General features: G+C 55.7%; 1 protein-coding gene across 2 annotated transcripts in view; it reads right to left on the bottom strand.

The window, feature by feature from the left end:
• The window catches only part of LOC147114370 (calcium/calmodulin-dependent protein kinase type II subunit alpha), a 344,895-nt gene that overhangs the window by 117,339 nt on the left and 201,046 nt on the right, over window positions 1-26,510 (bottom strand). For both annotated transcript variants that reach the window (XM_085996026.1, XM_085996028.1), the window contains exon 4: window positions 1,518-1,572. In XM_085996026.1, the coding sequence (XP_085852152.1) occupies window positions 1,518-1,572 (55 nt within the window). The remainder of the gene's footprint in view (window positions 1-1,517; window positions 1,573-26,510) is intronic.

Here is a 26,510-nt window from a genome sequence, read left to right as displayed (position 1 = left end):
GTGCAGCGCTCCCTCAGTACTGCCCCTCCGACAGTGCAGCTCTCTCTCAGTACTGCCCCTCCGACAGTGCGGCGCTCCCTCAGTACTGCCCCTCTGACAGTGCGGCGCTCCCTCAGTACAGCCCCTCCGACAGTGCGGCGCTCCCTCAGTACTGCCCCTCCGACAGCGCGGCGCTCCCTCAGTACTGCCCCTCCGACAGTGCAGCGCTCCCTCAGTACTGCCCCTCCGACAGTGCAGCGCTCCCTCAGTACTGCCCCTCTGACAGTGCAGCGCTCCCCCAATACTGACCCTCCGACAGTGCAGCGCTTCCTCAGTACTGCCCCTCCGACCGTGCGGCGCTCCCTCAGTACTGCACCTCCGACAGTGCAGCGCTCCCTCAGTACTGCCCCTCCGACAGTGCAGCACTCCCTCAGTACTGCCCCTCCGACAGTGCAGCGCTCCCTCAACACTGCCCCTCCGACAGTGCAGCACTCCCTCAGTACTGCCCCTCCGACAGTGCGGCACTCCCTCAGTACTGCCCCTCCGACAGTGCGGCACTCCCTCAGTACTGCCCCTCCGACAGTGCGGCGCTCCCCCAATACTGACCCTCCGACAGTGCAGCGCTTCCTCAGTACTGCCCCTCCGAAAGTGCAGCGCTCCCTCAGTACCGCCCCTCCGACAGTGCGGCGCTCCCTCAGTTCTGCCCCTCCGAAAGTGCAGCGCTCCCTCAGTACCGCCCCTCCGACAGTGCGGCGCTCCCTCAGTACTGCCCCTCCGACAATGCAGCACTCCCTCAGTACTGCCTCTCCGACAGTGCAGCGCTCCCTCAGTACTGACCTCCAACAGTGCGGCACTCCCTCAGTACTGCCCCTCCGACAGTACAGCGCTCCCTCAGTACTGCCCCTCCGACAGTACAGCGCTCCCTCAGTATTGCACGTCCGACAGTGCAGCGTTCCCTCAGTACTGCCCCTCCGACAGTGCGGCACTCCCTCAGTACTGCCCCTCCGACAGTGCGGCACTCCCTCAGTACTGCTCCTCCGACAGTGCAGCGCTCCCCCAATACTGACCCTCCGACAGTGCAGCGCTCCCTCAGTACCGCCCCTCCGACAGTGCGGCGCTTCCTCAGTACTGCCCCTCCGAAAGTGCAGCGCTCCCTCAGTAGTGCCCCTCCGACAGTGCAGTGCTCCCTCAGTACTGCCCCTCCGACAGTGCAGCACTCCCTCAGTACTGCCTCTCCGACAGTGCAGCGCTCCCTCAGTACTGACTCCGACAGTGCGGCCCTCCCTCAGTACTGCCCCTCCAACAGTACAGCGCTCCCTCAGCACTGCACTGGGAGTGTCAGCCTGGAGTATGTGCTCATGTCTCTGGAGTGGGACTTGAATCCACAACCTTCTCACTCAGAGTGCCACCCAAGGATTATGGAATCGAAGTTAGAGTATTATCAATTCATAGAATGACACCTTTGAATTTATTGCTGTAATAAATAAGCAGTTGACCATTTCCATGGGTATAAAATATAAATGTGAATTTCTACTTACAAGTCAAAGATCAGGTAGTGATGTCCCTCTTCTGGTATACTGTCATGCAGTCGCACTGTAAAGCAAAGAATAACATAAGCCTCAAGATAAATAAAGCGGACAAGTGAGGGAACAAGATGGAGACCATTAGCAGCCCAGTGCCGTCAATCAGTACGCTCCGACCACTTCCAGTGTAGAATCACAGAATGATACAGCACAGGAGACCATTCAGCCCATCGAGCTTGTGCTGGCTCGTTCAAAGAGCAATCCAGTTAGTCCCACTACCCACCTGTTCATTCCCCATCTCCCTGTAATATTTCATCCTTCTGTCCATGCTCAGCCGGGGCTGCTCCCTATCCCGGAAAAGAGCGCTGAGAATCTGTCATCCCCCAAAGCATCAATTACACGGGCAGTCCTTAAACCATATTAAACGGTCCGGCTAATTCTGGCAGTTCAATCAGCTGCTCGCACCCCGCAATTATCATCATTAATCCTCAACCCCCCCACTGCACCCCCCGAACCCCAACGCCCGAACCCCCGCAACTCCCCACCCCCCCACACCCCGCACCCACCAACCCCGCACCCCCCAGCCCCTGAACTCCAACCCCCTGAACCCCAACCCCCGAACCCCAACCCCTGAACCCCCGCAACACCCCAACCCCCGCACCCCCCAACCCCCGCACCCCCCAACCCCTGAACCCCAACCCTCTGAACCCCAACCCCCTGAACCACAACCCCCGAACCCCCGCAACACCCCAACCCCCGCACCCCCCAACCCCCGCACCCCCCAACCCCTGAACCCCAACCCCCTGAACCCCAACCCCCTGAACCACAACCCCCGAACCCCAACCCCTGAACCCCCGCAACACCCCAACCCCCGCACCCCCCAACCCCCGCACCCCCCAACCCCTGAACCCCAACCCCCTGAACCCCAACCCCCTGAACCACAACCCCCGAACCCCCGCAACTCCCCACCCCCCAAACCCCGCACCCACCAACCCCGCACCCCCCAGCCCCTGAACCCCAACCCCCTGAACCCCAACCCCCGAACCCCAACCCCCGAACCCCCGCAACACCCCAACCCCCGCACCCCCCAAACCCCGCACCCACCAACCCCGCACCCCCCAGCCCCTGAACCCCAACCCCCTGAACCCCAACCCCCGAACCCCAACCCCCGAACCCCCGCAACACCCCAACCCCCGCACCCCCCAACCCCCGCACCCCCCAACCCCTGAACCCCAACCCCCTGAACCCCAACCCCCTGAACCACAACCCCCGAACCCCCGCAACACCCCAACCCCCAAACCCCGCACCCACCAACCCCGCACCCCAACCCCCGCACACCCCAACCCCCGAACCCCACCCCCTGAACCCCAACCCCCGCACCCCCCAAACCCCGAACCCCACCCCCTGAACCCCAACCCCCGAACCCCAACCCCCGCACTCCCCAACCCCCGCACCCCCCAACCCCCGAACCCCACCCCCTGAACCCCAACCCCCGAACCCCAACCCCCGCACTCCCCAACCCCCGCACCCCCAACCCCCGCACCTCCAACCCCCGCACCCCAACCCCCGCACACCCCAAACCCCGCACACCCGAAACCCGCACCCTCAACCACATCCCCCAAACCCCAACCCCCGAACCAACGCAACACCCCAACCCCCGCAACACACAACACCCGAACCCCAACCCCCGCAACACCCTAACCCCCACACCCCCCAACCCCCGCACCCCCCAACCCCCGAACCCGAACCCCAAACCCCAAACCCCGCACTCCCCAACCCCCGCACCTCCAACCCCCTAACCCCAACTCCCGCAGCCCCCAACCCCCGCACACCCCAAACCCGCACCCTCAACCACGTCCCCCAACCACGTCCCCCAAACCCCGAACCAACGCAACACCCCAACCCACGCAACACCCAACCCCCAAATCCCAACCCCCGCAACACCCCAACCCCCGCACTCCCCAACCACCGCACCCCCAACCCCCGCACCCCAATCCGCACACCACAACTCCCACAGCCCCCAACTCCCGCAACCCCAACCCCCGCACCCCCCAACCGCGCACCCCAACCGCGCACCCCAACCCCGCAACCCCCGCCCGTTATACACCCGCCCGTTATACACCCGCCCGTTATACACCCGCCCGTAATACACCCCGCCCGTTATACACCCGCCCGTTATACACCCGCCCGTAATACACCCCGCCCGTTATACACCCGCCCGTTATACACCCGCCCGTTATACACCCGCCCGTTATACACCCTGCCCGTTATACACCCCGCCCGTTATACACCCGCCCGTTATACACCCGCCCGTTACACACCCGCCCGTTATACACCCGCCCGTTATACACCCCGCCCGTTACACACCCGCTCGTTATACACCCCGCCCGTTATACACCCGCCCTTTATACACCCGCCCGTTATACACCCCGCCCGTTATACACCCCGCCCGTTATACACCCACCCGTTACACACCCCGCCCGTTACACACCCCGCCCGTTACACACCCCGCCCGTTATACACCGTTATATACACCCGCCCGTTATACACCCGCCCGTTATACACCCGCCCGTTATGCACCCCGCCCGTTATGCACCCCGCCCGTTATGCACCCCGCCCGTTATACACCCCGCCCGTTATACACCCGCCCGTTATACACCCGCCCGTTATACAACCCGCCCGTTATACACCCCGCCCGTTATACACCCGCCTGTTATACACCCGCTCGTTATACACCCCGCCCGTTATACACCCGCTCGTTATACACCCCGCCCGTTATACACCCGCCCGTTATACACCCGCTCGTTATACACCCGCCCGTTATACACCCGCCCGTTATACACCCGCTCGTTATACACCCCGCCCGTTATACACCCGCTCGTTATACACCCGCCCGTTATACACCCCGCCCGTTATACACCCGCCCATTATACACCCGCTCGTTACACACCCGCCCGTTATACACCCCGCCCGTTATACACCCGCCCGTTATACACCCGCCCGTTATACACCCCGCCCGTTATACACCCCGCCCGTTACACACCCGCCCGTTATACACCCGCCCGTTATACACCCGCCCGTTATACTCCCGCCCGTTATACACCCGCCCATTATACACCCGCCCGTTAAACACCCGCCCGTTATACACCCGCCCGTTACACACCCGCCCGTTACACACACGCCCGTTATGCACACGCCCGTTATACACCCGCCCGTTTTACAACCGCCCGTTATACACCCCGTCCGTTATACACCCGCCCGTTATACACCCCGCCCGTTATACACCCGCCCGTTACACACCCCGCCCGTTATACACCCGCCCGTTATACTCCCGCCCGTTATACACCCGCCCGTTATACACCCGCCCGTTATAGCCCGTTATACACCCCGCCCGTTATACACCCGCCCGTTATACACCCCGCCCGTTATACACCCGCCCGTTACACACCCCTCCCGTTACACACCCGCCCGTTACACACCCGCCCGTTATACACCCGCCCGTTTTACACCCGCCCGTTATACACCCGCCCGTTATACTCCCGCCCGTTATACACCCGCCCGTTATACACCCCGCCCGTTATACACCCGCCCGTTATACACCCGCCTGTTATACACCCCGCCAGTTACACACCCGCCCGTTACACACCCCGCCCGTTACACACCCGCCCGTTACACAGCCGCCCGTTACACACTCTCCCGTTATACACCCGCCCGTTATACACCCGCCCGTTATACACCCCGCCCGTTATACACCCCGCCCGTTATACACCCGCCCGTTATACACCCGCCCGTTACACACCCGCCCGTTATACACCCCGCCCGTTATACACCCGCCCGTTATACACCCCGCCCGTTATACACCCGCCCGTTATACACCCGCCCGTTATACACCCTGCCCGTTATACACCCGCCCGTCATACACCCGCCCGTCATACACCCCGCCCGTTATACACCCGCCCGTTATACACCCCGCCCGTTATGCACCCGCCCGTTATGCACCCGCCCGTTATACACCCGCCCGTTATACACCCGCCCGTTATACACCCGCCCGTTATACACCCCGCCCGTTATACACCCGCCCGTTATACACCCCGCCCGTTATACACCCGCCCGTTATACACCCGCCCGTTACACACCCGCCCGTTACACACCCTGCCCGTTGCACACCCGCCCGTTGCACACCCGCCCGTTACACCCCGCCCGTTATACACCCGCCCGTTATACACCCGCCCGTTACACACCCGCCCGTTACACACCCGCCCGTTACACACCCGCCCGTTACACACCCGCCCGTTATACACCCCGCCCGTTATACACCCGCCCGTTATACACCCCGCCCGTTATACACCCGCCCGTTATACACCCGCCCGTTATACACCCCGCCCGTTATACACCCGCCCGTTACACACCCCGCCCGTTATACACCCGCCCGTTATACACCCGCCCGTTATACACCCGCCCGTTATACACCCAGCCCGTTACACACCCGCCCGTTACACACCCGCCCGTTACACACCCGCCCGTTACACACCCGCCCGTTATACACCCCGCCCGTTATACACCCGCCCGTTATACACCCCGCCCGTTATACACCCCGCCCGTTATACACCCGCCCGTTATACACCCGCCCGTTATACACCCGCCCGTTATACACCCGCCCGTTATACACCCCGCCCGTTATACACCACGCCCGTTATACACCCGCCCGTTATACACCCGCCCGTTATACACCCCGCCCGTTATACACCCGCTCGTTATACACCCGCCCGTTATACACCCGCCCGTTATACACAACGCCCGTTATACACCCCGCCCGTTATACACCCCGCCCGTTATACACCCGCCCGTTATACACCCGCCCGTTATACACCCCGCCCGTTATACACCCGCCCGTTATACACCCCGCCCGTTATACACCCGCCCGTTATACACCCGCCCGTTATACACCCGCCCGTTATACACCCGCCCGTTATACACCCACCCGTTACACACCAGCCCGTTATACACCCGCCCGTTACACACCCGCCTGTTATACACCCGCCCGTTATACACCCGCCCGTTATACACCCGCCCGTTACACACCAGCCCGTTATACACCCTCCGTTACACACCCCGCCCGTTATACACCCGCCCGTTATACACCCCGCCCGTTATACACCCGCCCGTTATACACCCCGCCCGTTATACACCCGCCCGTTATACACCCGCCCGTTATACACCCCGCCAGTTATACACCCGCCCGTTATACACCCTGCCCGTTATACACCCGCCCGTTATACACCCGCCCGTTATACACCCTGCCCGTTATACACCCCGCCCGTTATACACCCGCCCGTTATACACCCGCCCGTTATACACCCGCCCGTTATACACCCCGCCCATTATACACCCGCCCGTTATACACCCGCCCGTTATACACCCGCCCGTTATACACCCTCCATTACACACCCCGCCTGTTATACCCCTGCCCATTATACACCTGCCCTTTACATACCCGCCGTTATACACCCGCCCGTTATACACCCGCCGGTTACACACCCGCCCGTTACACACCTCATTGTCAAATATCCAGGTCATCAGTTAATACTGAGTAAAACAGGAGTAAGAAGGGACCTTTCATCCCAAAGGGTAAACAAGTTGTGGAATAGGTTACCAGGGAGGGATGTTATATTGCACAAAATAAATTGGTAAGAGGCAAATAGAAACATTTCTGGAAGGAGAAAGAGTTGCGGGATATGTGGAGAAGGTGGGTGGGTGGGGTTGAGGGATATGAAGAGAAGGTGGGTAGGTAAAAAAAGGAAGGTTGGGATGGGAATACGGTCATTAAGGGATAGTCAGGATAATACCACAGGTAACGATAGAGAGATGGCAGAAATATTAAATAATTATTTTGCTTCAGTATTTACCAGGGAGATAGAGATAACAGAGAGAGTAGACAAGGGTAATGCAGTAGATATAATTTATCTAGATTTTCAAAAGACCTTCAATAAGGTACCCTATAATAGACTAATGAACAAGGTCAGAGAATGCGGAGTCAGGGGACAAGTAGCAGAATGGATTGCTGGCTGGTTTCAAGACAGAAAGCAGAGAGTGGGAGTAAAGGGTGGCTATTCACAGTGGCAGAAGGTGGGTAGTGGTGTTCCACAAGGATCAGTGTTGGGACCACTGCTGTTCACAATTTATATCAACAATTTAGACTTTGGAATCAAAAACACAATTTCTAAATTTGCAGATGACATCAAATTGTGGGGGATAGTCAATACTGAGGAGGACTGCAACAAGTTACAGGAGGACATTAATAAACTTCCAGAATGGGCATATAATCGGCAAATGAAGTTCAACACAGATAAATGTGAGGTATTACATTTTGGTAGGAAGAATAGGGAGGTCACTTATTATTTGGCGAGTGCGAGTCTGGGTGGGGTAGAGGAACAAAGGGATCTCGGAGTACAAATACACAAATCACTAAAAGTTGTGACACGGGTTAACAAGGCCATAAAAAAGCAAACCAAGCACTAGGGTTTATTTCTAGGATAGAATTGAAAAGTAGGGAAGTTATGCTAAACCTGTATCGAACCTTGGTTAGACCACACTTGGAGTACTGCGTACAGTTCTGGTCACCATATTATAAAAATTATAACACTGGAGAGGGTGCAGAGAAGATTTACAAGGATGATACCAGAAATGCGAGGGTATACATATCAGGAAAGGATGAACAGGCTGGGGCTCTTTTCTCTTGAAAAAAGGCTGAGGGGTGACCTAATAGAGGTCTTTAAAATTATGAAAGGTTTTGATCGAGTGGATACAGAGAGAATGTTTCCACTTGTGGGGAAGAGCAAAACTAGAGGCCATCAATATAAGATAGTCACCAAGAAATCCAATAGGGAATTCAGGAGAAACTTCTTTACCCAAAGACTAGTGAGAATGTGGAACTCGCTACCACAGGGAGTGGTTGAGGCGAATAGTATCGATGCATTTAAGGGGAGGCTGGACAAGCATATGAGGGAGAAGGGAATAGAGGGTTACGCTGATAGATTTAGATTAAGAAAGACGGGAGGAGGCTCGAGTGGAGCATAAACGCCGGTATGGACTGGTTGGGCCGACTGGCCTGTTTCTGTGCCGTAGATCCCATGTGATCCTATGTGGGGTTGAGGGATATGGGGAGAAGGTGGGTGGGTGGGGTTGAGGGATATGGGAGAAGGTGGGTGGGTGGGGTTGAGGGATATGGGGAGAAATGGGACAAAGCTCCCCTTGATGGTTTATGATGTAATGCATTTATAAGATAGCATAGTTCTTCCCTAGTTGGAGCCATAGGGAATGGTAGCAGAGTGGTTATGTTACTGGGCTAGCTAATCCAAAGGCCTAATGACCTAGAGACGTAAATTCAAATCCAACCACGCTAGCTGGGGAATTTAAATTTAGTTAACTAAATAAATCTGGAATAAAAAGCTTGTGTCAGTAATGGTGGCCATGAAACTATCAGATTGTTGTAAAAACCCATCTGGTTCACTAGATCAGATTCAGATTAGATTTATTTGCCATATGTAACAAGTACAATGGAATGCTTGTTCCCCGTGGGGACGCGTCAGCTATACATACAGCGCCGCGTTCAGAGTCAATACAATGGCTTCCCGTAGCAGTGGGAGCACGATGTCCCTCAGCCGCTCCGTCCTCCTCTTCACCGCGGCCTCCTCCTCACTGTTGCCGGCTCCACGTGTGGTGGCCTGCTTCTCCCGCTCTGGCCACCATGCCCGGCTCCCCTCCTCCCATCCGGGCTGCGAGTTACCCGAAATGGAGCTGCCGGCCGACGTGCTGCAGCGTGTCGTGAGTCTGCTGCTCATTGCGCTGCGCTCCTCCGCCCGACTCGCCGAACACATTGTCGGGATGCGAATGCTCCAATGCAGCCTCCTCTTCACCGTCGCCGGCTCCACGCTCCACGGCCCGGGACCTGCTTCTCCCTCTCACGGGTCGGCCTCTGGCCGCCATGCTCGGCTCCCCTCCTCCCAGTCGGAATTCCTTCCCGCCGAGGAGCTGCCGGCCGGTGTGCTCCAGCGGGTCGGCTTGGCTGCTGCCCGACTCTCCGAGCACCTCGCTCCGGTTGCGGGAGCGAGCGGCGAGAGCTGGCCGCCCGAAGCAGGGAGAGCGATCTCAGCACCGGACCGACACGGCCGCCATCTTGCCCTTTAGGGAAGGAAATCTGCTGGTCTGGCCTATATGTGACTCCAGACCCACAGCCATGTGGTTGACTCTTAACTGCCCTCTGAAATGGCGGTCCACCACCTTCGAGGGTAATTAGGGATGGGCAATAAATGCTGGCCTTACCAGCAATGCCCACATCCCAGGAACAAATGTAAAAAAAAATTATTCTTCTATCTGATTGGTCCATGTCACAATGTGCTGAGCGAGGTCCAAAATGGAGGACGTGTCCAGAGGCAAGCGCTACATCCTTACCCTACATGGCTGCCCTGCCCGCACTCGCTTCCCGCCATCTTGGGGGCTTAGTAGACCGCATAACGCCTGAAAAACAGGCGCGTGTCTAGCCAATGCCGAGATGTAACAGTATTATGGAAGTTGAGATCTGGGACTTATCTCTCGGGGCTCCACTGATCACACTTGCCCAGCAGGTGGGCCGATGCTACTAGATGAAGAAAGATGTATTTATATAGCATCCTCAGGGCTTTACAACTAATGGATTTGTTTTGAAGAACAGTTTATATAGATAAACACAGCAGCCAATTTACACAGCAAGGTGCCACAAACAGAAAATAAATTAATCTGTTTTGGTGATGTTGATAAATATTGGCCCCAGGATACTGGGGAGAACTCCCCTGCTCTTCTTCGAAATAGTGGCCGTGGGGATCTTTTACGTCCACCTGCGAGAGCAGACGGAGCTGGAGTATCAGCCTAGATTATGGCCTCAAGGCTCTGGAGTGGGGACTTGAACCCACATCTTTCTAACTCGGAGGCGAGAGAGAGAGAGAGTACCCCCCACTGAGCACAGCTGACACTGCGAATAGCCTGTTTTCTCGTGTCAAGCCACTTTGAGGCTGCCTCTTGATTTCATCGCACCTTTACCATTGCTATAACGGACCTTATCAAATGGCTGCTGAAGGTTGAGAAATACATCACGCCAACTCAGTTCCTGTATCCATTAATTAGGCCACATTCTCAAAGCTCGGTAACATGCTTTTCTTGTTATGACTCTTATCTTTCCTAACCCCATGCTATGCTCATCTGTAACATGTCCCTGGCAATTGAATCATTTCTTCAGTAATAGACTCCAATATGACGACCATTAGCAATGTGAAACTGAATGTTCTATTACTTTCAGTGATATCTTGTGACCGCTCTGTCTTCTCATCTTTGGAATTGCCCGCCAGAGATTTGGTCCCTTTCTTCGGTTCCTCGATCAATCTCAGCTCCGTACCACCCAAACTGCTCGCGTCAAGGGATTCCAATTGAAGAATTCGAGAAGACCATTCGGCCCATCACGCCAGCGCAGGGACTCGCCCTTTCAGCCTCTGTCAGCCGCGGCCGTGAAGGTTGTGGGTTCATAGTCCCGCTCCAGGGACTTCAGCAGCTAATCCCAGGCTGACAATTATACCGAGGGAGTGCTGCACTGTCGGGGGCGCCGTCTTTCGGATGAGACATTAAACCGAGGCCCAGTCTGCTCTCTCAGGTGGACGTAAAAGATCCCACGGCCACTATTTCGAAGAAGAGCAGGGGGGAGTTCTCCCCGGTGTCCTGGGGCCAATATTTATCCCTCAATCAACATCACTAAAAACAGATGATCTGGTCATTATCACATTGCTGTTTGTGGGAGCTTGCTGTGCGCAAATTGGCTGCTGCGTTTCCTACATTACAACAGTGACTACACTTCAAAAAGTACTTCATTGGCTGTAAAGCGCTTTGGGACATCCTGAGGTCGTGGAAGGCGCGATAGAAATACAAGTTCTTTCTAGTACTAGCTCAGTGGACACCGCATGAAATGACTCTTCCTTTCCCTTTCTTTCATACTTTTGACCCTCTGAGGGAGTGCTGCACTGTCGGAGGTGCCGTCTTTCGGATGAGACGTTAAGCCGAAAGCGAGACTGCTGGAGAATGCCAAGCACTCTCCGAATGTAACGTTGGGCTCCAAATCCTCCCCCCCCCTTACCCCCCGCCCACCGTCTCAAACAAGCGCTGCTGGGGTTGCAGCTAAGGGGCGAGAGTGAAGGTTCAACCTCACAGGATCGGCATGTTCCCGCCATCAGGCACCAAAAGCTCCTGTCACTTCACATTTCCCTCACTGGCCGGGGAATGGCTTTCAGTGAGCGGGGAAGGAGCCTGCGACCCTGAATCAAAGAGCAAGTTCCTCTCCAGGGGCAGCGAGCCCATTGGCTCAGATTGAGTTTGTTCGCTTCAGAGAGAGGAGTAGAGCTGATTTGGCGGGGGGCGGGGGGCGGGGGGGGCGGGGGGTGCCGAACCCGACTAGCGATTGGCAACAATGTTCCCTTTAAGCTGCACGTCCGTGCATCGCCAGGCAGGACCCGCGCAGTCGGTGAGCCGGCTATTGAGTAGAAAAACCGCGCGGGCTCCAAAAAGAAATTAGAAGGAACATTGGTTGCCAATCCTCCAGGATTGGCCTGGAGCCGCCAGGAATTAAAGATTAATCTCCATGACACTGGCGCGAGCGAAAACACCGGGAGAGGAATCATCAGAGCTGTAAAAAACTGTGGTCTGTTTTAAATTCTCTTTGAACACTTGTTTTTTTAAGTTTAAAAATATTGGAGACAGGGGAAAAAAAAGAGGCTGTTTGACTGACAGTCAAGGCTCATCCAATCAGGCAATGAATGCTTTCTGATTGGCCGGGGGGAGGCGGGGTGGGGCGGGGCAGGGCGAGGGAGGACGTGTCGGGCGTCCAATGGCTGGAGTGAGGGGCGGGGCACGGCGAGGATGGACGGGTCGGGCGACCAATGGCGGGAGTGAGGGGCGGGGCACGGCGAGGATGGACGGGTCGGGCGACCAATGGCGGGAGTGAGGGGGCGGGGCACGGCGAGGATGGACGGGTTGGGCGTCCAATGGCTGGAGTGAGGGGGCGGGGCAGGGTGAAGATGGACGTGTTGGGCGTCCAATGGCTGGAGTGAGGGGGCGGGGCAGGGTGAAGATGGACGTGTTGGGCGTCCAATGGCTGGAGTGAGGGGGCGGGGCACGGCGAGGATGGACGTGTCGGGCGTCCAATGGCTGGAGTGAGGGGCGGGGCACGGCGAGGATGGACGGGTCGGGCGTCCAATGGCGGGAGTGAGGGGCGGGGCACGGCGAGGATGGACGGGTCGGGCGACCAATGGCGGGAGTGAGGGGGCGGGGCAGGGTGAAGATGGACGGGTCGGGCGACCAATGGCGGGAGTGAGGGGGCGGGGCACGGCGAGGATGGACGGGTTGGGCGTCCAATGGCTGGAGTGAGGGGGCGGGGCAGGGTGAAGATGGACGTGTTGGGCGTCCAATGGCTGGAGTGAGGGGGCGGGGCAGGGTGAAGATGGACGTGTTGGGCGTCCAATGGCTGGAGTGAGGGGGCGGGGCAGGGTGAAGATGGACGGGTTGGGCGTCCAATGGCTGGAGTGAGGGGGCGGGGCACGGCGAGGATGGACGGGTTGGGCGTCCAATGGCTGGAGTGAGAGGCGGGGCACGGCGAGGATGGACGGGTTGGGTGTCCAATGGCGGGAGTGAGGGGGCGGGGCACGACGAGGATGGATGGGTCGGGCGACCAATGGCTGGAGTGAGGGGGCGGGGCACGGCGAGGATGGACGGGGCGGTCGTCCAATGGCTGGAGTGAGGGGCGGGGCACGGCGAGGATGGACGGGTCGGGCGACCAATGGCGGGAGTGAGGGGGCGGGGCAGGGTGAAGATGGACGGGTTGGGCGTCCAATGGCTGGAGTGAGGGGGCGGGGCACGGCAAGGATGGATGGGTCGGGCGTCCAATGGCTGGAGTGAGGGGCGGGGCACGGCGAGGATGGACGGGTTGGGTGTCCAATGGCGGGAGTGAGGGGGCGGGGCACGACGAGGATGGATGGGTCGGGCGACCAATGCCTGGAGTGAGGGGGCGGGGCACGGCGAGGATGGACGGGGCGGTCGTCCAATGGCTGGAGTGAGGGGGCGGGGCACGGCGAGGATGGACAGGTCGGGCGACCAATGGCTGGAGTGAGGGGGTGGGGCAGGGTGAAAATGGACGGGTTGGGCGACCAATGGCTGGAGTGAGGGGGCGGGGCAGGATGAAAATGGACGGGTCGGGCGTCCAATGGTGGGAGTGAGGGGCGGGGCACGGCGAGGATGGACAGGTCGGGCGTCCAATGGCTGGAGTGAGGGGGCGGGGCACAGTAAGGATGGACGGTTCGGGCGTCCAATGGCGGGAGTGAGGGGGTGGGGCAGTTGGAGGTCATGTGATTTGAAACCTCCAGAAATACGTCCAATCAGAGTTGGCAACCCGAACCTCGACCTCATTGCTACTGACCATCCCAAAGAGAGCCCCAGGTCGGAAAATCCGCACCTTGGATTGACCCTGAATGTTTCAGGAAGTTTCATGCTGACTTTCATGTTTATCATTCCCACCCTTGTTTTCAAATCCCTCCATGGCCTTGCCTTTCCCTATCTCTGTAACCTCCTCCAGCCCCACAACCCTCCCAGACCCCTGCACTCCTCCAATTCTGACCTCTTACGCATCCCCAAGTTCCATCACTTCACCCTCCTCCCCTTCGCCCGGCACCTTCCCATGCAAGCGCAGGAGATGCAACACCTGCCCCTATACCTCCCCCCTTCCCACTGTCCAGGGCCCCAAACACCCCTTCCAGGTGAAACAGCGATTTACTTGTACTTCTTGCAATCTAGTATACTGTATTCGCTGCTCACGATGTGGTCTCCTCTACGTTGGGGAGACCAAACGCAGATTGGGTGACCGCTTTGCGGAACACCTCCGTTCAGTCCGTAAGGATGACCCCGAGCTTCCAGTCGCCTGTCACTTTAATTCACCGCGTCACTCCCACTCTGATCTCTCTGTCCTCGGCCTATTACATTGTTCTAATGTAGCTCAACGTAAGCTCGAGGAACAGCACCTCATCTTTCGATTAGGCACTTTACAGCCTTCCGGACTCAACATCGAGTTCAACAATTTCAGACCATAACCTCGGCCCCTATTATTTCTCGCAGCAGCTGCTGATGATTCTGCCATTCCCATTTACACCTCCTCTAGACCCATCTTTTGTTTCTTTATTTGTCCCATTACCATCTCCTTTTGCCTCGCACCATCATCCCTTTTGTCCTTTAATCTCTCCTGCCTTCCAGCCTATCACAGACCTTCCCTTTTGTTCTTTCCTCCCCTCCCCCTTTCCCATGCATCTCTAACTTTTTCCAGTTCAGACGAAGGGTCTTCGACCTGAAACGTTAACTCTGTTTCTCTCTCCACAGATGTTGCCTGACTGGCTGAGTATTTCCAGCATTTTCTGTTTTTATTTCAGATTTCCAACATCCGCAGTATTTTTTTTTTTGTTTTGTCTCCATCGCTCCACCATTGGCGGCCGTGCCTTCAGCTGCCTGGGCCCTAAGCTCTGGAATTCCCTCCCTAAACCTCTCTTTCCTCCCTTAAGGCGCTCCTTAAAGAGGTCTTACTGCAATTATATAGAGCCTTGGTGAGACCACACCTGGAGTATTGTGTACAATTTTGGTCTCCTTACCTAAGGAAGGATATACTTGCCATAGAGGGAGTGCAACGAAGGTTCACGAGATTGATTCCTGGGATGGCAGGACTGTCGTATGAGAAGAGATTGGGTAAACTAGGTCTGTATTCTCTTGAATTCAGAAGAATGAGAGGGGATCTCATTGAAGCATACAAAATTATTACAGGGCTTGATAGGGTGGTTGCTGGGAGAATGTTTCCCTTGGCTGGGGAGTCTAGAACCAGGGGCCACAGCCTCAGGATAAAGGGTCGGCCATTCAGGACTGAGATGAGAAGAAATTTCTTCACACAGAGGGTGGTGAATCTTTGGAATTCTCTACCCCAGAGGGCTGTGGAGGCTCAGTCATTGGGTATATTCAAAACAGAAGTCGATAGATTTCTGACTAGTAAGGGCATCAAGGGATATGGCGATAGGGCCGGTGAATGGAGTTGAGGCAGAAGATCAGCCATGATCTCATTGAATGGCGGAGCAGGCTCGAAGGGCTGAATGGCCGACTCCTGCTCCTATTTCTTATGTTCTTATGTACCTCTTTGACCAAGCTTTTGGTCACCTGCCCTAATATCTCCTTATGTGGCTCAACGTCAAATTCTGTTTTGATAATCGCTCCAGTGAAGCACGTTGGGACGTTTTACTACATTAAATCAAGGGATATGAGGATAGTTCAGGAATGTGGAGATACATAAGAACTTAAGATGTAGGAGCAGGAGTCGGCCATTCGGCCCCTCGAGCCTGCTCCGCCCTTCAATAAGATCATGGCTGATCTGATCTAGGCCTCAACTCCACTTCCCTGCCCGCTCCCCAAAACCCTCGACTCCCTTATCGTTCAAAAATCTGTCTCTCTCCACCTTAAATATATTGGCCCAGTAATTCGGGTCCCAACGCGTGAGTGCATAGAAACATAGAAACATAGAAGATAGGAGCAGGAGTCGGCCATTCGGCCCCTCGAGCCTGCTCCGCCATTCAATGCGAGCATGGCTGATCATCCAAGTTCAGTACCCTGTCCCTGCCTTCTCCCCATATCCCTTGATCCCTTTAGCCTCAAGAAATATATCCAACTCTTTCTTGAATATATTTAATGAACTGGCCTCCACCGCCCTCTGTGGCAGAGAATTCCACAAGTTCACCACTCTCTGGGTGAAGAAATTCCTCCTCATTTCAGTCCTAAATGGCTTACCCCTTATCCTTAGACTGTGACCCCTGGTTCTGGACTCCCCCGCCATCGGGAACATCCTTCCTGCATCTAGCCTGTCCAGACCTGACAGAATTTTATAGGTTTCAATGAGATCCCCTCTCAATCTTCTGAACTCCAGTGAGTATAAGCCCAATCGACACAATCTCTCCTCATACGTCATTCCTGCCATCCCAGGTATCAGCCTGGTGAATCTTCGCTGCACTCCCTCCATGGCAAGAACGTCTTTCCTCAGGTAAGGTGACCAAAACTGCACACAATACTCAAGGTGCGGTCTCACCAAGGCCCTGTACAACTGTAGCAAGACATCCTTGTTCCTGTACTTGAACCCTCTTGCTACGAAGGCCAACATACCATTTGCCTTCTTAACCGCCTGCTGCACCTGCATGCTTACCTTCAGCGACTGGTGCACAAGGACCCCCAGGTCTCTTTGCACTTCCCCTTCTCCCAATCTATTGCCATTCAAATAATAATCTGCCTTCCTGTTTTTGCCACCAAAGTGGATAACCTCACATTTATCCACATTATAGTGCATTTGCCATGTTTCTGCCCAATCACCCAACCTGTCCAAATCGTACTGGAGTTTCCCGACATCCTCCTCGCAGCTTACCCTCCCGCCCAGCTTTGTGTCGTCTGCAAAAAACGGACGGAGTACCCACGCGTGGACCCGATGGAAGTGCCGGTTTCTTGCCTGCACTAAGCATGCGCGGGGAAACCGGCATTTCCGAACCTCTGAACCAAGGGGTTCAGAGGTCGAACGCGTGCGCGCAGGAGTCTGCGCGTGCGTGTTGAACTTCCGTCTTTTTTACAGGTTTGTCCGTGCGTGAAGGGCTCAACTTTTTACGAATGAAAAAAGCAGATGTAAGGACTTCATTTTAAAAGGTAAGTGGTCTATTAATTAAAATTAGAACATTTTTTCCACAGGTTTATTATTTTTAAAGACTTTACAGCAAGTTAAGTGTATTTTTAGCCCCGATTTTTTATAAAATTATTTTTTTCAAAATTTAAAATTATTGTTTAAAATAGTTTTTTAAAGTTAATTATAGTTCATTTAAGTAGTGCGATGTTTTTTAAAATTTTATTTCAAGTTTAAGTACTGTTTTGGGCGCCCGGAGTTGCATCCTCCGATTGGTTGCCCAGTGCTCACGTGATCCTAGCCGGCTCATCGCACTAAGTACGCCGCTGGATCAGGCAAGCACAGCGCGCCGGGAGCTGATCCGGGCCACTGACAGGAAATCCACGCAGGGCCAGGCTTCAACTGTCGGCGCGCTAGGTAAGTGTAGGTTGAGGGCTTGCACCCGCGGGAAGCCCCCGACAGAATTCTCTGCCACAGAGGGCGGTGGAGGCCAGTTCATTAAATATATTCAAGAAGGAGTTGGATATATTTCTTGAGGCTAAAGGGATCAAGGGATATGGGGAAAAGGCAGGGACAGGGTACTGAATTTGGATGATCAGCCATGATCACATTGAATGGCGGAGCAGGCTCGAAGGGCCGAATGGCCGACTCCTGCTCCTATCTTCTATGTTTCTATGTTTCTATGACACCAATTTCTGGGCCATTCAGTGACCCAGCCTCCACGGCTCTCTGGGGGAGAGAATTCCACAGATTCACAACCCTCTGAGAGAGAAATTCCTCCTCATTTCCGTTTTAAAAAGGTGCCCCCTTATTCTGAAATTATGCCCCCTCGTTCTAGATTCCCCCACGAGGGGAAACATCCTCTCAGCATCTACCCTGTCAAGCCCCTCAGAATCTTATATATTTCAATAAGATCCCCTCTCATTCTTCTAAACTCCAATGAGTATAGGCCCAACCTGCTCAACCTTTCTTCATAAGACAACCCCTTCATCTCCGGAATCAACCTCGTGAACCTTCTCTGAACTGCCTCCAATGCAAGTATATCCCTCCTTAAATAAGGAGACCAAAACTGTACGCAGTACTCCAGGTGTGGTCTCACCAATACCCTGTACAGTTGTAGCGAGACTTCCCTACTTTTATACTCCATCCCCCTTTGCAATAAAGGCCAACATTCCATTTGCCTTCCTAATTACTTGCTGTACCTGCATGCTAACGCTTTGTGATGGGGTAGAAGATCAGCCATGATCTTACTGAATGGCGGAGCAGGCTCGAGGGGCCGAATGGCCGACTCCAGCTGCTATTTCTTATGTTCTTATGTTAAAGACGCTATATAAATGCAAGTTGTTGTTGTTGTTTTGATAGAGGAAGACAGCGTTGATATATCATTCATAGCAAGCCATCACTTTGGACCCGAGCTTCGTATTTTACAGCTCACTGACCTGGAACACGACGTTATGCTGCATGATATCACAACCAATGTATTCAAAACATGTCTGTTGACAGCGAGCAGCGCTATTGACATTTTGTAAAGAACGCTCTGAAGAGGGAGCAAAGATTCAGCAGTCCAATGACCCAGCAGCTGAGTGGGTAAGTGGGCTATCTGGATGGTAGACCAGAGAGGGCCGATGTTCCGTCCCCTGGCCCGTGTGCAGCGAGCTGCTCCCAGCCTCTGTGGCTGTAGGCATCAAAGTAAGATAGAAAGAACTTGCATTTCTATAGCGCCTTTCACGACCTCAGGACGTCCCAAAGCGCTTTACAGCCAATGAAGTACTTTTGGAGTGTGGTCACTGTTGTAATGTAGGAAACACAGCAGCCAATTTGTGTACAGCAAGCTCCCACAAACAGCAATGTGAGAATGACCAGATAATCTGTTTTTTGTGATGTTCAGTGAGGGTTAAATATTGGGCCAGGACATCGGGAGAACTCCCCTGCTCTTGTTTGAATAGTGGCCATGAGATGCCTTAAATTGACATGAAAGAGCAGACGGGGCCTCAGTTTAATGTCTCATCCAAAAGACAGCACCTTCGACAGTGCGGCGCTCCCTCAGTACTGACACTCCGACAGTGCGGCGCTCCCTCAGTACTGCCCCTCCGACAGTGCGGCGCTCCCTCAGTACTGCCCCTCCGACAGTGCGGCCCTCCCTCAGTACTGCCCCTCCGACAGTGCGGCGCTCCCTCAGTACTGACACTCCGACAGTGCGGCGCTCCCTCAGTACTGCCCCTCCAACAGTGCGGCGCTCCCTCAGTACTGCCCCTCCGACAGTGCGGCCCTCCCTCAGTACTGCCCCTCCAACAGTGCGGCGCTCCCTCAGTACTGCCCCTCCGACAGTGCGGCACTCCCTCATTACTGCCCCTCCGACAGTGCGGCGGTCCCTCAGTACTGCCCCTCCGACAGTGCGGCGCTCCCTCAGTACTGCCCCTCCGACAGTGCGGCGGTCCCTCAGTACTGCCCCTCCAACAGTGCGGCGCTCCCTCAGTACTGCCCCTCCGACAGTGCGGCCCTCCCTCAGTACTGCCCCTCCGACAGTGCAGCGCTCCCTCAGTACTGCCCCTCCGACAGTGCGTCGCTCCCTCAGTACTGCCCCTCCAACAGTGCGGCGCTCCCTCAGTACTGCCCCTCCGAAAGTGCGGCGCTCCCTCAGTACTGCCCCTCCGACAGTGCGTCGCTCCCTCAGTACTGCCCCTCCGACAGTGCGGTGCTCCCTCAGTATTGACACTCCGACAGTGTGGCGCTCCCTCAGCACTGCCCCTCCGACAGTGCGGCGCTCCCTCAGTACTGCCCCTCCGACAGTGCGGCGCTCCCTCAGTACTGCCCCTCCGACAGTGCGGCGCTCCCTCAGTACTGCCCCTCCGACAGTGCGTCGCTCCCTCAGCACTGCCCCTCCGACAGTGCAGCGCTCCCTCAGTACTGCCCCTCCGACAGTGTGGCGCTCCCTCAGTACTGCTCCTCCAACAGTGTGGCGCTCCCTCAGTACCGCCCCTCCGACAGTGTAGCGCTCCCTCGGCACTGCCCCTCTGACAGTGCGGCGCTCCCTCAGTACTGCTCCTCCAACAGTGCGGCGCTCCCTCAGTACTGCCCCTCCGACAGTGCAGCGCTCCCTCGGCACTGCCCCTCTGACAGTGCGGCGCTCCCTCAGTACTGCCCCTCCGACGGTGCGGCGGTCCCTTTGTGCTGCACTGGGAGTGTCGGCCTAGAATACATGATCAATGTCTCGGGAGTGGGACTTGAACCCACGACCGTCCAACTCAGAGGTGAGAGTGGTACCCACTGTGCCACAGCTGAAACATCAGTTGTAGAGGGAGGAAAAAAATCAGCCATGGCTCCTGCTCCCAAATTCTCATCCTATGTGAAAAGAAAATTTGTACACCTGTAGGATGAGGGTAGGGTCGGGCTTGGGTGTGATGGTGCCCATGGCCGAACAGCCTGTCAACCCTTACTGCCAAAGGCAGATCTCCTCACGCTTTATGTCTTCGCGGGCCACATGCAAGTGTACTGCTGGGCCTTCGGGGGGGCGGGGGTCACAGGTAACATTTAAACCGCTACTCCCATTAATCGAATGATATTGCTTTGCTGATGCTAACAAGTCTGGGGGTTCCAATTTAGGATATTCCAGCAACGAGGCATCAGTGCTCAGAACAGCCCTTTCCCAAACCTCCAGACTCGCAAAATCCAAAGAGGTCGGAGCAGCGAAGGAGGAATTGGGACCGAGTTGTTTAAGGCTTTGAGAACAGGATTGCCAGGGCTTGGAAGGGCTGCAGATGGTTCCGGGCAGGATGCCCCCTGGTCTGGGCTGGACACTCACTCTCTGCTCTGGGCTGGACACTCACTCTCTGGTCTGGGCTGGACACTCACTCTCTGCTCTGGGCTGGACACTCACTCTCTGCTCTGGGCTGGACACTCACTCTCTGGTCTGGGCTGGACACTCACTCTCTGCTCTGGGCTGGACACTCACTCTCTGGTCTGGGCTGGACACTCACTCTCTGCTCTGGGCTGGACACTCACTCTCTGGTCTGGGCTGGACACTCACTCTCTGCTCTGGGCTGGACACTCACTCTCTGGTCTGGGCTGGACACTCACTCTCTGCTCTGGGCTGGACACTCACTCTCTGGTCTGGGCTGGACACTCACTCTCTGGTCTGGGCTGGACACTCACTCTCTGCTCTGGGCTGGACACTCACTCTCTGGTCTGGGCTGGACACTCACTCTCTGCTCTGGGCTGGACACTCACTCTCTGGTCTGGGCTGGACACTCACTCTCTGGTCTGGGCTGGACACTCACTCTCTGGTCTGGGTTGGACACTCACTCTCTGGTCTGGGCTGGACACTCACTGTCTGGTCTGGGCTGGACACTCACTCTCTGGTCTGGGCTGGACACTCACTGCCTGGTCTGGGCTGGACACTCACTCTCTGGTCAAGGCTGGACACTCACTCTCTGGTCTGGGCTGGACACTCGTCTTATCCGAAAGACGGCACCTCCGACAGTGCAGCACTCCCTCAGTACTGCACTAGACTGTTAGCCTAGATTTTGTGCTCAAGTCTCTGGAGTGGGATTTGAACCCACAACCTTCACATAATAGGCTTGCCAGCAAAGTTGAAGCCCATGGAATAAAAGGGACAGTGGCAGCATGGATAGGAAATTGGCTAAGTGACAGGAAACAGAGAGTAGTGGTGAACGGTTGTTTTTCGGACTGGAGGAAGGTATACAGTGGTGTTCCCCAGGGGTCGGCTCTAGGACCACTGCTTTTCTTGATATATATTAATGACCTGGACATGGGAGTACAGGGCACAATTTCTAAATATGCAGATGACTCAAAACTTGGAAGTATAGTGAACAGTGAGGAGGATAGTGATAGACTTCAAGAGGACATAGACAGGCTGGTGGAATGGGCGGACACGTGGCAGATGAAATTTAACGCAGAAAAGTGTGAAGTGATACACTTTGGTAGAAAGAATGAGGAGAGGCAATATAAACTAAAGGCTACAATCCTGAAGGGGGTGCATGAACAGAGAGACCTGGGGGTATGTGTGCACAAATCATTGAAGGTGGCAGGGCAGGTTGAGAAAGTGGTTAAAAAAGCTTACGGGATCCTGGACTTCATAAACAGAGGCACAGAGTACAAAAGCAAGGAAGTTATGATGAACCTTCATAAAACACTGGTTCGGCCTCAACTGGAGTATTGTGTCCAATTCTGGGCACCGCACTTTAGGAAGGATGTGAAGGCCTTAGAGAGGGTGCAGAAAAGATTTACGAGAATGATTCCAGGGATGAGGGACTTCAGTTACGTGGATAGACTGGAGAAGCTGGGGTTGTTCTCCTTAGAGCAGAGAAGGTTGAGAGGAGATTTGATCGAGGTGTTCAAAATCATGAGAGGTCTAGACAGAGTAGATAGAGGGAAACTGTTCCCATTGGCGGAAGGGTCGAGAACCAGAGGACACAGATTTAAGGTCATTAGCAGACGAACCAAAGGCGACATGAGGAAAAAAAATTTACACAGCGAGTGGTTATGATCTGGAATGCACTGCCTGAAAGGGTGGTGGAGGCAGACTCAATCACGGCTTTCAAAAGGGAATTGGATAAGTACCTGAAGGAAAAGAATTTGCAGGGCTACGGGGAAAGGGCGGGGGAGTGGGACTGGCTGAAGTGCTCTTGCAGAGTCGGCACGGGCTAAACGGGCCAAATGGCCTCCTTCTGTGCTGTAAAATAAAATCCCTCCAAAGCCAATATATCCTTCCTGAGGTGTGGTCCCCAGAGATGGTTTCAGGACTGAGTCTGTATTTAACTACAGCCAATACTGATGCTGTCCTCACCTGATGTTCAGACACACTTGTACACACAAACACACACATGCGCACATAGACATGCATGCACACACCACGCACGCATGCTCCCGCCCATATAGAAACATAGAAACATAGAAGAATAGAGCAGGAGTAGGCCATTCGGCCCCTCGAGCCTGCTCCGCCATTCAATGAGATCATGGCTGATCATCCAAATTCAGTACCCTGTCCCTGCTTTCTCCCCATATCCCTTGATCCCTTTAGCCTTAAGAAATATATCCAACTCCTTCTTGAATATATTTAATGAATTGGCCTCAACTGCCTTCTGTGGTAGAGAATTCCACAGGTTCACCACTCTCTGGGTGAAGAAATTCCTCCTCATCTCTGTCCTAAATGGCTTACCCCTTATCCTTAGACTGTGACCCCTGGTTCTGGACTCCCCCGCCATCGGGAACATCCTTCCTGCATCTAGTCTGTCTAGTCCTGTTAGAATTTTATAAGTTTCAATGAGATCCCCTCTCATTCTTCTAAACTCTAGTGAATATAAGCCTAATCGATTCAATCTCTCTTCATACGTCACTCCTGCCATCCGAGGTATCAGTCTGGTGAATCTTCACTGCACTCCCTCCATGGCAAGAACATCCTTCCTCAGATAAGGCAACCAATGAGGTATGACGTATGAGGGGAGATCGGGTCGATTGGGCTTACACTCGCTGGAGTTTAGAAGAATGAGAGGGGATCTCATTGAAACTTATAAAATTCTAACAGGACTGGACAGACTAGATGCAGGAAGGATGTTCCCAATGGTCGGGGAGTCCAGAACCAGGGGTCACAGTCTAAGGATAAGGGGTAAGCCATTTAGGACAGAGATGAGGAGGAATTTCTTCACCCAGAGAGTGGTGAACCTGTGGAATTCTCTACCACAGAAGGCAGTAGAGGCCAATTCATTAAATATATTCAAGAAGGAGTTGGATATATTTCTTAAGGCTAAAGGGATCAAGGGATATGGGGAGAAGGCAGGGACAGGGTACTGAATTTGGATGATCAGCCATGATCTCATTGAATGGCGTAGCAGGCTCGAGGGGCCGAATGGCCTACTCCTGCTCCTATCTTCTATGTTTCTATGTTTCAAAACTGCACACATACACATGCAATCTCTCAGACCAAAGTGCACGCACACACTTTCGCACACAAACACACACACACACACAGACATGCATGCACACACGCACAAACACACAAGCAAGCACGCGGGCACACAAACAGGCCAGACAGACTTGCACCTTCCAGCAAGGTCAATCAACAGCAATCATGAGTGGGAATCGTGGCTGATTTTCCGTTCTCCAGCCCAGGGGCCGCTGAAGCTATGGGCAGCCCACCCCACCCCCTGCCCTGCCCTGCCCCCCGGCCTCAGGGCAGGCTTGGGATCGCCCTGTGCGGTGCGGCCTTTCTTTTTTTGGCACCAAACTGCGCTGGGATGAGATGGCACGGCGACACCAATTCTACCTCAATTGAACAACTGTCGGATCTTCACGCACCGCTTTTATTTAGTTAGTCATACTTCAGAACCAAGGTGTTCATCCGTAAATTCCCGTCACGCTTCTTAATATTGAGACCTGAGAAAAGCATCGTGGGGAGTAAGCCTAACAACGTGACAGTTGCTGCAACATGTGGAGTGTGCTCTCAGACAAACACTTACATAACTGCACCAGCCAACCATTAGAAACTGGTTTCATCGCATCTGTTCATTTACAAAATGGTTTTAACTGATTCGGTCACTGCTAAATGACACTGCCAGCCAGCACAGACCTTTATTGGGTCAGCCCTGGCTCAGTGGGGAGCAGCACTCTCTCTCTCTCTGGCTTCGGAGTCAGAAGGTCGTCGGTTCATAGTCCCCACTCCAGAGACTTGAGCCCATAAACCCAGGCTGACACTCCTGGTGCAGGGCTGAGGGAGCGCCGCACTGTCGGAGGTGCAGTACTGAGGGAGCGCCGCACTGTCGGAGGTGCAGTACTGAGGGAGCGCCGCACTGTCGGAGGTGCAGTACTGAGGGAGCGCCGCACTGTCGGAGGGGCAGTACTGAGGGAGCGCCGCACTGTTGGAGGGGCAGTACTGAGGGAGTGCCGCACTGTCGGAGGGGCGGGTACTGAGGGAGCGCCGCACTGTCGGAGGGGCAGTACTGAGGGGAGCGCCGCACTGTCGGAGGGGCAGTACTGAGGGAGCGCCGCACTGTCGGAGGGGCGGTACTGAGGGAGCGCCGCACTGTCGGAGGGGCAGTACTGAGGGGAGCGCCGCACTGTCGGAGGGGCAGTACTGAGGGAGTGCCGCACTGTCGGAGGGGCAGTACTGAGGGAGCGCCGCACTGTCGGAGGGGCAGTACTGAGGGAGCGCCGCACTGTCGGAGGGGCAGTACTGAGGGAGCGCCGCACTGTCAGAGGGGCAGTACTGAGGGAGCGCCGCACTGTCGGAGGGGCAGTACTGAGGGAGCGCCGCACTGTCGGAGGGGCGGTACTGAGGGAGCGCCGCACTGTCGGAGGGGCGGTACTGAGGGAGCGCCGCACTGTCGGAGGGGCAGTACTGAGGGAGCGCCGCACTGTCGGAGGGGCGGTACTGAGGGAGTGCCGCACTGTCGGAGGGGCAGTACTGAGGGAGTGCCGCACTGTCGGAGGGGCAGTACTGAGGGAGTGCCGCACTGTCGGAGGGGCAGTACTGAGGGAGTGCCGCACTGTCGGAGGGGCAGTACTGAGGGAGCGCCGCACTGTCGGAGGGGCAGTACTGAGGGAGCGCCGCACTGTCGGAGGGGCAGTACTGAGGGAGTGCCGCACTGTCGGAGGGGCAGTACTGAGGGAGCGCCGCACTGTTGGAGGGGCAGTACTGAGGGAGCGCCGCACTGTCGGAGGGGCAGTACTGAGGGAGCGCCGCACTGCCGGAGGGGCAGTACTGAGGGAGTGCTGCACTGTCGGAGGGGCAGTACTGAGGGAGAGCCACACTGTCGGAGGGGCAGTACTGAGGGAGCGCCGCACTGTTGGAGGGGCAGTACTGAGGGAATGCCGCACTGTCAGAGGGACAGTACTGAGGGAGTGCTGCACTGTTGGAGGGGCAGTACTGAGGGAGCGCCGCACTGTCGGAGGTGCAGTACTGAGGGGAGTGCTGCACTGTCGGAGGGGCGGTACTGAGGGAGTGCCGCACTGTCGGAGGGGCAGTACTGAGGGAGTGCCGCACTGTCGGAGGTGCAGTACTGAGGGAGCGCTGCACTGTCGGAGGGGCAGTACTGAGGGAGCGCTGCACTGTCGGAGGGGCAGTACTGAGGGAGCGCTGCACTGTCGGAGGTGCATTCCTGAGGGAGTGCCGCACTGTCGGAGGGGCAGTACTGAGGGAGTGCCGCACTGTCGGAGGTGCCGTCTTTCGGATGAGACGTTAAACCAAAGCCTTTCAGGTAGACGCAAAAGATCCCGCAGCCACTATTTGCGCGAACAAGAGG

The sequence above is a fragment of the Somniosus microcephalus genome, chromosome 8, assembly GCF_052327205.1.
Source record: "Somniosus microcephalus isolate GS21.2 chromosome 8, FLI_Smic_1.0, whole genome shotgun sequence".
NCBI classification, from domain to species: Eukaryota; Metazoa; Chordata; class Chondrichthyes; order Squaliformes; family Somniosidae; genus Somniosus; species Somniosus microcephalus.
The sequence above is the reverse complement of the archived record's forward strand: the minus strand, read 5'-3'. Positions and strand labels throughout refer to the sequence as shown.